The 13,723-nt window shown below is 35.2% G+C and overlaps 1 protein-coding gene across 1 annotated transcript; it reads left to right on the top strand.

Annotated features, from left to right (window-relative positions):
- Nucleotides 1-318: 318 nt before the first annotated feature.
- On the top strand, nucleotides 319-12,046 carry il4r.1 (interleukin 4 receptor, tandem duplicate 1). Its single transcript, XM_015360053.2, has 10 exons — nucleotides 319-623; nucleotides 1,120-1,234; nucleotides 2,142-2,274; nucleotides 2,462-2,631; nucleotides 3,272-3,423; nucleotides 3,934-4,087; nucleotides 5,156-5,249; nucleotides 7,616-7,694; nucleotides 8,766-8,851; nucleotides 9,223-12,046. The coding sequence occupies exons 2-10, from the start codon at nucleotides 1,180-1,182 to the stop codon at nucleotides 10,553-10,555; spliced, it is 2,256 nt and encodes a 751-aa protein (XP_015215539.2). The 5' UTR covers nucleotides 319-623; nucleotides 1,120-1,179; the 3' UTR covers nucleotides 10,556-12,046.
- Nucleotides 12,047-13,723: the final 1,677 nt, after the last annotated feature.

Here is a 13,723-nt window from a genome sequence, read left to right on the forward strand (position 1 = left end):
GTAATTCGAAATTATTCATTAATCGAAAACAAACCTAAAAACAAATGTCAAATGGTATGAGAAGCACTCTGGTTTTGTGTAAGAACAAAACAGCAATTCAACCTAAGATCACATTTAAACGATTGCATTGTTCAAAGAAAAAGAGAGTGATGGAATTAGGTTTGGTTTACTTTCTAGTTAAGAATACTATTGCCCTAAAAAGATCTGCGTTTAGTTGTAAATGCAAATTGTAAAAACCAAAACTTTGATCCGTAATCCCCACCTCCAGAATTCTCTCCCGTTGAGTGTCATACTGAAGCGGATATACTGGAGATCGTTCACTGGTTCCTGGCATTTGGGTGGACCGTAAATGCGTCTTTTTGTGTACTGATTAAGCCAGTTCCTCTTTAGTCACACAGTATATTCTTTGGTGGCGCTCTCAAAGAGTGAAGGACCTGAAAACCTAAGAAACAGCTGTAATTTTGTAGGAGACGGCTTTGGAGAATGTGACCAATGCTAACTCAGTTATGAACATTATTTGTGGAAATGCTTATTCATATTCTTAATGTTTTAAGATGTGCCTATTTTCAGAAGATTGCGACTTGAGAAGTTTTACTTTATACTAATCGGAAGATTTTAACAAGGTAAAGGTCTATTTAAGAGCTCTGGCAATATTACCTTTCAAGTTTAAACCGTACTTTTTTTGTTTATGACACATCGACGGAGACTGGTCTGTGAAGTACAAGGAAATATTCCAAGAAAAAATGCTTTCGAAAGTATGTGCGTAGTATGGAGTCAGTAATTACATTTGTGTTAAAAAAATTAAAGAAACAAAATAATATTTTTCTTCTATTCATATTTTCTTTAATATATATATACAGTATATAGGTTACACAGAGAGAGAATTTTTAATCATATTAGACAACTATCGAACAATTTTAGACACGTCATATTTAGTTTCGTAATTTCCAAGACTCAGAGGTTCCCACAGAACTGCACTCGTTTAAACTCGGTTAAGCAACATCGAAAAAAAACATAAAACTGTAGCTCAAAATGAAGACATGTTTATACAGTAGGGGTACATATTATTGGTGGTTCGTTAAATAATTATCCATTTTAACCTGTTTTTTTATTTTGTAGACTTCTGGAAATAACATTTGTGCGGCTTTCCCTTGTGAAATTGTAACCTACTCTGCAAACATGAATTATATGGTTTTAGCGATTTTGATTCAGCTCACATACAGCCTGGTTCATGGTAAGAGGATTTAATTTTTAAATAAAGCGTGATGTGTTGACCATGTCATGGTAAGAAACTAGTGGATTCAATGTGGTAATAGTTTGCTTCATTACCTTTTGTATTTCTTCTAAACTTCGGGAGATTGAGCCTGTTTTGTATGTGTTACGGTTTCAGTTGGTTAATACTTATGTGCTTAACACTACAACAATGAATCAACAAAGACAATCATCCGTGGACAATTGTACACGGACATGTTGGCTTTCCCCAGAATAATGCATGATTCTGCATGCATTTTATCTGAGGTGTGGTACATGTTTACTGTACTGCATAGGGTTGTTTTAACCTACAGTATATTAGGATGAGTGTTTGATATGGCAATTTTCTAAAATCTTTATGTCTCCAGAAGCAAGTCAACTTTCATTCTATTGAATTACTATATAATGCTAGTAAACACATTTCCTAGAAGAGTGCCAAATCTGTACTTATTAACCAGCAGATGAGCTAACCATGTTTATGTACACATTAGTTTTTGTCTGTGTTAGGTGTTGTTGTTTTCAATTACTTTGAAATTTGAAAGAAGTGGGGGTACTGTACAGTATAAACTGTGTGACTGAAGCCAGTTTTTTTTTTCAATTATGTGTTCACTTAAGAATTCAGAACAAAAATGTAGTGTCCCTATATTTCTATGTTTGGTTTGATTTAAATGAAACCATTTAATCGTTTGACTAAAATGTGTTATCAAGGATTTACACAGCTGAAAGAAACAATTTAATGTATTTGACTGATTTGCCTGTAGCACAAGATAAGTGATTATCTAATTTATATGCATCTCTTCATTCATGTGTTGTATTTAACTCCTTAACCTATGATTTACAGAAGACATTTGTTGAATCTGTGTCTCATATTTTGTTGTCTGTCCTTTTAGCTGAACTGGATACAGAGAGCCTGAAGTGTCACAATGACTATGAGACAACAATGATTTGTGAGATCGACGCAGAAGGGCCTGAGGACTGTAACAATAGTTCTGCTTTAGTTTTTTCAGGAACTAATTCTGAAAAGTAAATGAATGTTGTTTTTTAAAGAACTCTTTTTGTGTCCTTTACTGTTACAAAGTACATGTACATGTATAACTTAATTTTAGGTAATTTTAATTAACTTATTCTAATAAAAGCTCTTAAGTGATATGTGATATGATACATGATATTTCTTTAATTCAATGAATAATGTTTAAACTTCTGTTTTCAGAAACTATACATGCACTCTGGTGTATAAAAATGCAGACTTCAGCTCCTTAAAAACACATTGTTGGTGCAAAACTCAGATGCCACGATTTGTTTATAATGACAATTATACGGTATACCTATTGACTGGGAAAATAAGTTCACACTTGAAGAATATAATTCCCTGCAACAACAGTAAGTATGAACACAGCCTGAATGGAATTAATGTATTCTTGTAGTTTAAAATATTATTAAAAAATTGCTAGTAGTATACATTTGTGAAATAAAAACATATGTTTCTGTTTAGTGTGTAAATGTCTGGTATATTTGGCTATATGAAAGTATCATTTAAATGACAGCAAAATAATTAGTATAATAAAATATTTCTTTAATTGTATTAACTTACAGCTTAGTTTCACAGATAAAATGTCTTTATTTGCATAGTGTCAGCAGAAACTGATACATTTTGCACCTGTTATGACAAGTCTATCACTATCATTTTTAATTCACAATGACAAAAGACATGATAAAGAGCACCTAAAATACCAGTGTAGATTCCAACAAAAACAATGTGTATACACACTTTAATGAGATAATTAATGGAAGTTGTGTGTAGTATCAAAAGACACAAACTCACTTTACTGATTTATAAGTGTTTATTGTTTTGCTATATAACAGAGTGCATATGGGCATTTAAAAAAATACACTTTACAGCATGATTTTCAATTGAGGAAGTTCATGATAGAAATACAATATCAGTAAAGCAGAGGTATGTTTATTGAGCTCCAGACCTTAAATATCAACTAAATTAAGACCTGCTTTCTGTTCACTGTAGTCAAACCAAGAGCTCCCCATATACTGAATGTGAAACATGGAGAGAATGGAAATTTCCGAGTCACCTGGGAAAATAATTACTCTAATGAAAGCTTCTTATATGATAGCCTGAATTTTCAGCTGAGCTACGGGATAAAAGAGAAGGGAGATGAAGTAAGTGAGTGCTAAATTATTTTAAAAAACAAGTACTATAGCTTTATTGGACAAAGATAGCATTGTTTTTAGTAGAGGTGCACCAGGTCTATTAAAGGCAAATAATACTTAATAATTAGGGAATAACAGTAATCAGTACCTAACACGGTGCATGTGAAGTGGCTGCTACTACCTCAGTTTTTGGGTTTGAGTGCAGGTTTGTGAAGTTTGCACATTCATCCTTTTTGCAGATTTTCAGGTGTTCTGGTTCATTCCCTTCCATGTGTGTTTTGTGATCTCACTCAGGAAGCAGATCTGTGTTATTCCAATATACTGTAGGCCTGGTCTGTCAATCACTTGGTGGAATTGAGCAGCTTTTTGACAATGGATGTTAACACCTATCAAAGTTGTATATGATGTCTGTTAATGATTCTTGTACTTATTAATCAAAATACATTATAAAAACATTCATAGTGTGTGGATACTCATAGTAAAAAAGATCAAACAATTATTATTCTTCTTCCAAAACAGGTTGCAACAGTATTAAATGTCAGCGATTTCTTCTATGAGATTTTAAAGAGCAGCCTAAACCCTGGGCGTGATTATGTTGTGAAAGTGAGGTCATACTCAAGCAACTACCAAACACAGTTCAGTGACTGGAGTCAGGAGCTGGAGTGGCACAACTGTGAGTCATATATATAAACTGCATTAAAAAAACCTGTCTGAGAGTCTGCCATTGTAAGCCTGTGTGGTGAAACCAGTTCCTGATTCTTATCCATACAGTTAGCGTAGTTAAAAACAGTTTTAGAAGGAAAGCCAGAGCATTCTAGCTCTTGAGTACTGGAGTTGTTCCATTTCTTTATTTCAGTATATTTAAAAGTCTAAAAGTTTAAAAGTTTAGATTTCAGAGACTTTTTCAACCTGTATTAGAAGGTCTTGCTTCTTACGCCTTTACTTATTACTCTTAAAGTAATGCCCCGTACTTCTCCTGAGTTGTCTGAGCTTCAGGACTTACCTCATTATGTCCAAATTATAATAGAATCCATTGTGTGTCTGGGCAGGGGCAACATTGACATTGACCTGTATTTGGACTAAACATTAAACTCTCTGCTTACATCTGGTTTTTCCTGTTTACAACTGTTTTTTGTGCAATGTATTTTTATATTTAGAATGTGCAATACAACTTTTTGTGTACTGTTCCGTACTGTTTTTTGTATATTCTGTACTGTGAGCAACTTTTTTTAAGTGCACTTCTTACTGACTGTACTGATGCTATTGTATGTATTGTATTGTTGTATTATTTCATTACATTGTGCTGTGTTGACTGTGCTAAGCTGCTGTTGCACTGCAATTTCCCTCATGGGATCAATAAAGTATCTATCCATCTAGAATAGTACAAGTATGTGTAGGAGTTTTCTGTATTTTTAAACTTGCTCCTGTCACACCTCTGTAAAACGCATATACTATATAACTGTAAATGTATGAGATAAATCTAGACTAAAATGCTTATTAACTATAAAAAATAAATTATTCTAGCTATATGTGAAGTAACCTGCCAGTATATAGATTTGTCTCAGAAACTAGAAACTGACACACATAGTTCTAGAAGTTTTATTTTTCTAAAAGCATTCTACCAACAGGTAATTTTCAAAGCTGCATACTTAAACATTTGGTAGAAATATTACACAGTAAATTAGAAACCACTTTTCTGATTTCTCTGTTAACTGTTATATAACTTTATTATGTTGTCCAGCTATGACTGTTCCTGACATACTGAAGGTGGGAATCCCAGTTCTTTGTGTATTGCTTATTATCACCATTGTTTCTTCTTATCGATTCTACACTAGGTAAGTTTGATTTAAGTATCCCCTCATTTAAATAATGCTTCATAATATTAAGAAAACTGTTGGAAAACTAGAAACGTCTTCCCCTAATTAAATTCTAGAAAATAAAGATCAATGCTACAGTGGGTATAGAAAGTCACCAGTCCTTTTCAAAATGTTCACCTTTTGTTCCCCTAAAGCCCAAAAGAAGACTTTTTCCGGTTTTATTTACAAATTGTACCTTGCAGCATCCAAGTGAAAAAAGAAAGCAACATTTCTGAAAAAATAACAATAAAAAAGTAGAATAACTGGGTTGGATAAGAGAACACCTTTTGCTTGAATTACAGCCTTAAGTCTGTTTGGATACATCTCTACCAACTTTGCACAACTAGAGGGAGGGATATTTGCCCATTCCTCCTTACAGAATTGTTCAAGCTCAGTCAAACTAAGCACCTTGGGGCAACCTTGTTGTGAAAGGTGCTATATAAAAATACATTGAATTGAATTGAAACTGCATGGTGAAAGTTGTGGGACTGCCCTCTTAAACTCATTTCAAAGATCTTCAATTGAATTTAGGTCGGCACTCTGACTAGGCTACTCAAGGACACTCACGTTCCTGTCCTTCAGCCACTGTACGGTTGCTTTGGGGCATTATTATTTTGAAAGGGGAACCATCTTCCCATTTTCAACTTCCTGGCTGAGGGCTGCAGGTTTTCTTTAACAATTTCCCTGTATTTTGCACCATACATCTTCGCTTCCATCCTGACAAGTGCCCCAGTTCTAGCTAAAGAGAAACACCCCCACAACATGATAATGCCACCACCGTGCTGTACTGTAGGAATGGAGTTCTTTGGATGGTAAGATGTGTTGGGCTTTCTCCAGACTTACCGTTTTGCATTCCGGGCAAAAAAATTTTGGTCTCATCTAACCACAGCACCTTTTGCCACTTGGCCACAGAATCTTTAAGGTGCTTTTTAGCTTAACATAAATGAGACTTGATATGGCTCTTTTCTTGCCACTCTCTCATACAGGCCAGATTTGTGAAGCGCTTGTGATAGTTGTCACATGCACACAATGGCCAGTCTTTACCTTAAAGGCCTGTAGCTCATTCAAAGTCGATATCGGCCTCTTCGTAGTCTCTCTGATCAGTCTCCTTCTTGCTCAGTCATCCAGTTTGGAGGGATGGCCTGATCTAGGCAAGGTCTGGGTGGTGCCATACACCTTCCACTTCTTAATGATGTCTTCACTGTGCTCCATGGGATACTTAAAGCCTTTGAAATCTTTTTATACCCATTTCAAAGTTCTTTTGAAAGCACCTTTCTGCCCATAGTGGGTTATTTGCTTTGAAATATACTTCCAAGCAGTGGAATCCTTTAGAAACAGCTGCTTTTATTCTGAACTAATCAAAATCACTCCAGTTGATCACTGGTGGGAACCAATTAGTTTGCTGTGCATCTGTAAGGTGATTGGTTATACCTGAGCAAGTGTACAAATGCAATTGTAAGGGGGGTGTTCACTTATCCAAATAAGGTATTTTACTGTTGTAATATCAATTAATTTTTAGAATGTTTTAGAACTTTTTTTATTTTTTATTTTCACTTGTGTAGTGTAGGTTACTGTGTGTAAATAAAAATGGAAGAAGCCTAATTTAATTTTATATTTTCAGAGTGTCATACAACAAAAGGTACAAATTGTGAAAGGGGGTGGTGACTTTCTATACCCACTGTTTAAATAATTAACTTTATTTAACATAGCGCCTTTAAAAGTGGGTTCACAAATCGCTTTAAAGAAGAAACACTAATTAGAGGAGATAGCAGAATTGCACATGTTTGGAATTCTTGTTTGGGGTTTGGAATACAGTAGGAAAGCAAAGGGGCATACACAGAATCAGTTAAATGGCCTGTGACCTATAGAGTGTAGACGGGCTTGGTGGACAGACAGGAGATCAGAATTAGTTGAACGAAGGTTGCATGGTTGGCAACAGGATGATAGTAACTTAGACAGGAACTGAAGTGCCAAGCCATGGCAGAGCCTTATAGATGGGCATGAGAAGTCGACACAAAACATGATAGGAAGCCAATACAAGGACTCCAGGATAAGAGTAATGTGATTACTTGCAATGGACCTGGTCTGGATTCTGGCTGCCGAATTCTGAACATATTGAAGTTTATTCAGAGTGGATTTAGGTACCCCAGTGAGTAGGGCATTATAGTAATCAGTTTGAGAGAAATCAAAAGTGTTGAACAGCTTTTCAGCAACAGTTAGTGACAACATAGGAAGTACTCTGGTAATATTTCTGAGGTGGAAAAATGATGTTTTTACAATATAATATTGTATTATTATAATCCTTGTCTTATTGTCATCGTAATATTTTTTCCTTTTGTTCCCAGACTGAAAAAGTCATGGTGGGATAAAATCCCCAACCCTGGTAACAGTCGCATAAACCATGTGTACTCTGCAAATACGAAGGTACAGTAATTAAATCATTATTCATGTGAAGTATACTTTCCAAAAGAATGTGTCCAGAATGTCATGATAAAAATTCTGGGGTGGTGAGGCCTTTCCTAACTCAAAGAGTAGTTGGACAGCAGTTAAGCTGTTAAGTGTAATAAAATCATAAACCTAGAGTGTGAAGTACTGAAGGAAACAAATACTTAAGCATACAAGTATATAGTTTTAAGTCTACGCTGCTAATCACAAATCTCAGTCACAAAATCACAAATTGTGAAATGACCAGAGTCAGAGCACCGGCCTGTGTAGCTGGTGCAGATGTAAATAGTATAGTAAAGCCTGTGGCTTTCCCTGTGGCTGTGGCTTTCCTATTAATTAAAAATGTACAGACCATCACTATATGATATACAGCAAGCAAATCCTGGATGGGGATGTGAAAGGTGGTGCACCAATGCTTTAAAATTCTGTGAAAGAAAACTCATATTCAAGGAAAACCTGTCTGACAGGTTTCTCACAGCAGATTTCTAAAATAAGGCATTGTGTTTTAATTCTTCATTTTAAATTTCACTCTGGCAAAGTTAATTCAGCATTGTTGAACATGCAACAGTATAAAAGCATTTTAACATCTATGTTCTGTCATCAAGGCTTTGGAATGCTCAATTTAAGAACAAAACCTGAATTAAATCAAAATGTTGTCCCACCTGTTGATTGCAAATTAAGCACTAAATTTACAGACATCTTAGCTTGTTTCCACTAGGTTGAAGCAAAAGGCTATCAATATTTCTGTTTAACATTAACACATTTGTTTTGGTAAGCTATCAGCTCCTACTCCTTTAGTACAATGTCCATATAGGCAATCATTAAAAAAAGTGTGATATACGTGGGTGCTAGTAAAACATTAAATTGGTTTTTATTAGCAAAGATAATTATGATAATTATTATTCATCACATGTGTTACCATTAGCATAGACAGATGTGTTTAAGTCTGATGTTACTGAGAGCATCCTAGCTATACTCTGTATCAGTTTGCTACTGTTTTTAGAATCTTTTTAAAATGTAGTATCATTTATTTTTGTTTTACATTTTCAGTTGGTGCTTTCCCCACTTTATTGCAAACCTATCATCAACAATTTAACACTTGACATGCAGACATCTGGAATAATTGAAAAGCTATGGTGAGCCCTTTAAAATAAAGATTATACATTCAAAGAGGACTAGGTCGTGTTTTGCTGGATTATTGATCACCATATCATATACCTACATCAAGCAACTAAACCTTTCTGTTTTGTATTATATGTAAGAACTATAAAGTCACTTCTCACAGTTCATTTTTTATAATTACCAGGTTTTTACAGTTTTGCTAGTAGAGCTTTCTTGCATATTTGAACTCATACAGTAGCTGCCTTATATAAATTACATGGAATAATATTGTAAAGGAATGAAATGTAAATGATTTCTATTTGCAGTCTTATATGTGACATGTGTTGGAAATCTTTGCATGTATTCTTATATAGACTAAACCAATTATAATATATTTCCTGCACAGGCCACCATCACTTGATGGAGATGCCACATTGGAAAAATTTAACTCTGTTATCAGCAAGACTGTTGAAGAAGACCAAAAAGTGGTTGTGACAGAATCTCCTTATCATGGCTGTTCCAGTTCGTATGAGGCTGACTACCCTGATACAATCACCACCTATTCACTGACTAAAGAGAGGGACACAGCTAACTCAGAGATCATCACACAAACTCAGAATGCACTGCGTGCACTGTTTTGCCAGCATGATATATTTCACGGCCACCACCCTAAAGCCTTCATACCCACAAGTGTGCTACACAATAGCATGGATGTATGCAATGCATATAGTGGCAGTGACAACTGTGCATTAATGAAGAATAGGAATCTTGGATGTGGACAGCTTAATGTTCTGCCTTTTACTACTGATGGCCAAGCTCATCATTTCCGGAGCTCTGTGAGCTCAACAGGTTCTTCTGAATCAGGGTACAAAAGCATTCCGTACTCTTGGGTATCTCTTAAGGAGTATCCTGTTTTCAAAATGGAAAGTTCAAAAGAATTAGTTTTGAGTGAAAGACCACCAATGACTGCTCAGCCAGAGGTGTGGTGTGATCCTAGCTATCAAGGTCTCTGTCTAAACACATGCCTTAATAATAATGAGAAATGTCCTCTCTCCTCCGTGAACACAGACTCTCTGAAAGGTCCTTTCTTACCAACACCTGTGCAAACCATCTCAGAGTATCAGTCCTATGATGGCAATGGAACCCTATTAACCAATGGAACAACAGTTTTTCTCTCCTCCAGATCTCTGCTTTGTGGAGCTGGTAATTTGCTGTCATCTCCAGGAGCTCTTCAATTAGCAGATGGGTATCAGAGCTTAAATGACACTAGAACCAAAAGAAACTCGGACGTAACTAATTTCAGTGTGGCAACTACAGAACAGACCCCTACAGACATTGATTGGGAACTTGAAACAAAGCTTATCTGCAATGTCAACCCTGCCTATGCAGATCTGAAAATCTCTGCATGTAGTACATCATCTTGTGTAGAAGGCTACCAACCTTTTCAAACTATGGTTGAAAAAATAGCTATTGATAAGCCACCTGTTCAACATTTAAAGCACGTTGTATCATCAAAGAGTTTGCAAGATTTACAGTTAAGCTGTTTCTCAGGCTTGAATCTCACAGAGATCCCAAAAGATGGACCCACCATATGTGTTTCAGATTACCATGGTCTGCAAAACCCACACACCAGAATTAATCCAGATAAAGACTCTCATCCTGGCTCTGTTATAGCTATTCCAGAGATGACAATAATGCCTATAGATTCTACTTATAAAAAACTAAACATTTCCAAATAAAACAGATAACAAGTAATACATATGAATGCTGTAGATCCTATTAAGATGCATGTTTTATTGGAATGGTATCAAGTGACATATCGAGAAGGAAAAACTGGGGGCTCCCTGCATTCATAGGCTAACCTCTACAAACTGTGGGTCCATGTCACCAGCTGACTTTGACCAGGATGCCACATGAGTGGCATAGCAGTGCTGTGGGAATGGCTGAGATTAGTCAGCAGAGTCATTTTTATCTCCCAGTGACAACAGTGACTTCCCACCTCCACTTCCTGGTGACTGCACACATGCAGTGACATTGCTCTCGGATGCACCACTCAGGCATCCTGCATAAAAGCCTCCAGTACATCACGGACCTTGTAGTGTGTAGAAAGATAAATGACTTGATAATTAACTTTCTCTTCCTCCTCTCTGGAAGCTGAGACACAAAGACACAATTGGTAATTCCAGATTGGGAGGGTTTAGAAAAAAATATTTTAAGATTCTACATTTCAGAAAGAAGATAATGAATAAAGACTAAAGAAACATACCTTAATTAAAAATGTAAAAATAATGCTGAGTTATATTAAAAAAGAGAGATGACTCTTTCTCCCTTCTGGAAGATGAGACACAAAGACACAAATGGTAGAGTGGCAGACGTTGGCAGGTGGGATCCTCTTTCAAGGTTATCTTTCTTTATGTGGTTGGGAACTACCCCTACACCGGAATTTCAGGCAGAGAAAATGTGCTCACTCCTTGTTTGCTAATTTTAACTTAAATCATAGTTTACAAGGCAGAAGGCAATATTGTAAAAGACTTGCCCATAACTATGAAAAAATGTATATTATTTAATTGCAAGAAAGATGTAATGTTAATCTCTATTTTCTATACTGTAAATAAATTCATTTTTTTGTTTGTTTACTTGCCAGTGGAAAAAAATGTTTAGAAGTCTGCAGCCTTTTTATATTTTTTTTCCTCTGTGTATGTTAAGTGAAGTCTAATACAAAAAAATAAGGATACACGGTTTATGTGGTCATATCTTTATGAATCATTGTAAATAATTCACAAAAAAATCATGTCTTTATGAATCATTGTACTTTTATTTGAAACAAAAGATCCTGATAAAGTATGATTTCAAAAGGCTCCTAAAAGATCATGATTTTGTTCAACGCCAAGCAAGCGAGCTTTTAAAAGAGTTGCTACAAATATGTTTGGTGGACTGTTCCGTACACTATTTTTCACTTAACCATTTGTTTTTAATTAGCTTGGAAGTGCTGTGTTTGCCGTCAGCTTTAGATATAAACTGTTGGTTTCATTGTGTTTCATTGTCTGTTTTTGAAGATTTTGCATTTACCACCAAAATTGCATTTTTTGTAATTTGTTTTATATATGAACCATATCCAATTCATGTCAGTCACTTGTACTATAATTGCAGTGGTTTGGGGTGTTTCTTTAATGTAACTGGTCATTATACAATGGTTTGAAATGCACAGTTCAGTAAACATTTGCAGCTTTCTCAGTCTGTTGCTGTATTTTTATTTCTGTAATGGTTTGTGGTAATATTATCATGATTCTGAGAATTTCTGCAGATGAACACAGGTAAACAACACAGAGAGAACACTGTCACAAAGTGTAACTTCTTGATTACAAAACAATTGTTTCTCTTTACCGAACCACATTTTGAATTCACAGTAAAAATATTTATTTTCCATGAGACAGGATGTTAACATTCTGTTAAGTGAAACATTACTAACACTGTGCTTCAGATTTATGGTTTATGACATTAGGCACAGTCTAACTTTTTTTATGACTTACTGTAGGAGTTAATTCTCAGCTGAGGTAAGAGTGAGCATAATTCCAAGAAACTGCAGTAGTTAATAAACATTAACTGACACACTCTTTCAGATTCCAGTAATCTGAAGCAAGGGGAGGGAACAACAGGACCAAACTTGGTCTTGGAATGCATGTTTGCTTAAGCAAATATAAACATTTTTAAAGCTGTAGGTCATGAATGTTGTAGAAAGACACAATAAAAAATAGAATGAGAACATATTTGAGGTGTGAATATACCAAAATAAGAGTATGTCTGGAATATTTAAAAACAAAATGCAAAAAAAAGGTTAGAAACAAGAAAAAACAATTTTAACTCGTTGGGTTTCTAGTAGCTAAGTTATCAGAGAATTTCAGGAATTTCTGACATTAGGGTATTAGCTTCAACAACATGGCTGGGTAGCTTGTTTCATTATACTGTACATAACACTTCAAAGCCATACCATGACCATATTCATATCACAGATCTCTAATGGTTCTCTCACTTTTCCTTTCCTTATTTTATCTTGATTATTTGATAGAAATAGACTCCCTCTTTAGGTGCTTTGAGTAACAAAGCAGTTATAGCCACGTCTATTGATTTTATCTGTTGATGACCCTGATAGGTTTTCCCAATCAACAGAAAATTTAAATAACCCAAGATAACCACTTTTTCCTTTAAACATATATTCCTGGATTCACTGTAGTAGACAGCAATACAGTATATTTGATATGAATGTAGTGTTATTTAATATACTCCCAACACTAAGCCTTTTTACTACTGACTCAATCACATGCTGTGCCAGCTATGTTCTGTTTTAAATTAGCTGAGTTTATGAACAAACTGCTCTTACACAAAATGTTAGAAAAGAAAACTTTCACAAAACATTTTTTTGTGTTGTGCTACCAAACTGACAGGGCACAACAAAGGCTGAAAGAAAGTATAAGGAAATACAGTAAAGTTTCCATTTGATCATAATTGTGAAAGGAGACAGACGTGGGTGTTGAACTATTGACGCAACTTACTTGGAACTTGTCTGATAAATGTCATAGGAAGCTTTTTTTTAAAAGCAGTGTTGAGCATACTTCAAGATTTGAATGCTTACATCATTATAGGGTCTAAAAGTGGTCTCTTTTTTATGAAAGATCAGAGGAAAAACAAGGAGCTCCTGTTATCACTTAATCTTCTCCACCTCATGTGGTTTACCATAATGTGATAATCTTATAATACGTTGTATTGTACAGTACCAGATGCATGTGTTTGTTCTTTGCAGTAGGGTGGAGTGATGTTGAATAAGAATTTACATACTGTTTTTGTGGCTGAAAGGAAGGTTTAGTGAGTTGAGTCACATGGATGTTTCTTTTTATTTCCTGTCTTCAATG

Source organism: Lepisosteus oculatus, chromosome 19 (assembly GCF_040954835.1).
Source record: "Lepisosteus oculatus isolate fLepOcu1 chromosome 19, fLepOcu1.hap2, whole genome shotgun sequence".
NCBI lineage: Eukaryota > Metazoa > Chordata > Actinopteri > Semionotiformes > Lepisosteidae > Lepisosteus > Lepisosteus oculatus.

Bases quoted from the DNA above. Each gene is read 5' to 3' on its own strand.
- il4r.1 (XM_015360053.2), top strand. From the start codon at position 1,180: ATGAATTATATGGTTTTAGCGATTTTGATTCAGCTCACATACAGCCTG. The intron at 4,088-5,155 runs GTGAGTCATATA...TATGTTGTCCAG, and splicing joins GGAGCTGGAGTGGCACAACT to CTATGACTGTTCCTGACATA. The intron at 5,250-7,615 runs GTAAGTTTGATT...TTTTGTTCCCAG, and splicing joins TCTTATCGATTCTACACTAG to ACTGAAAAAGTCATGGTGGG.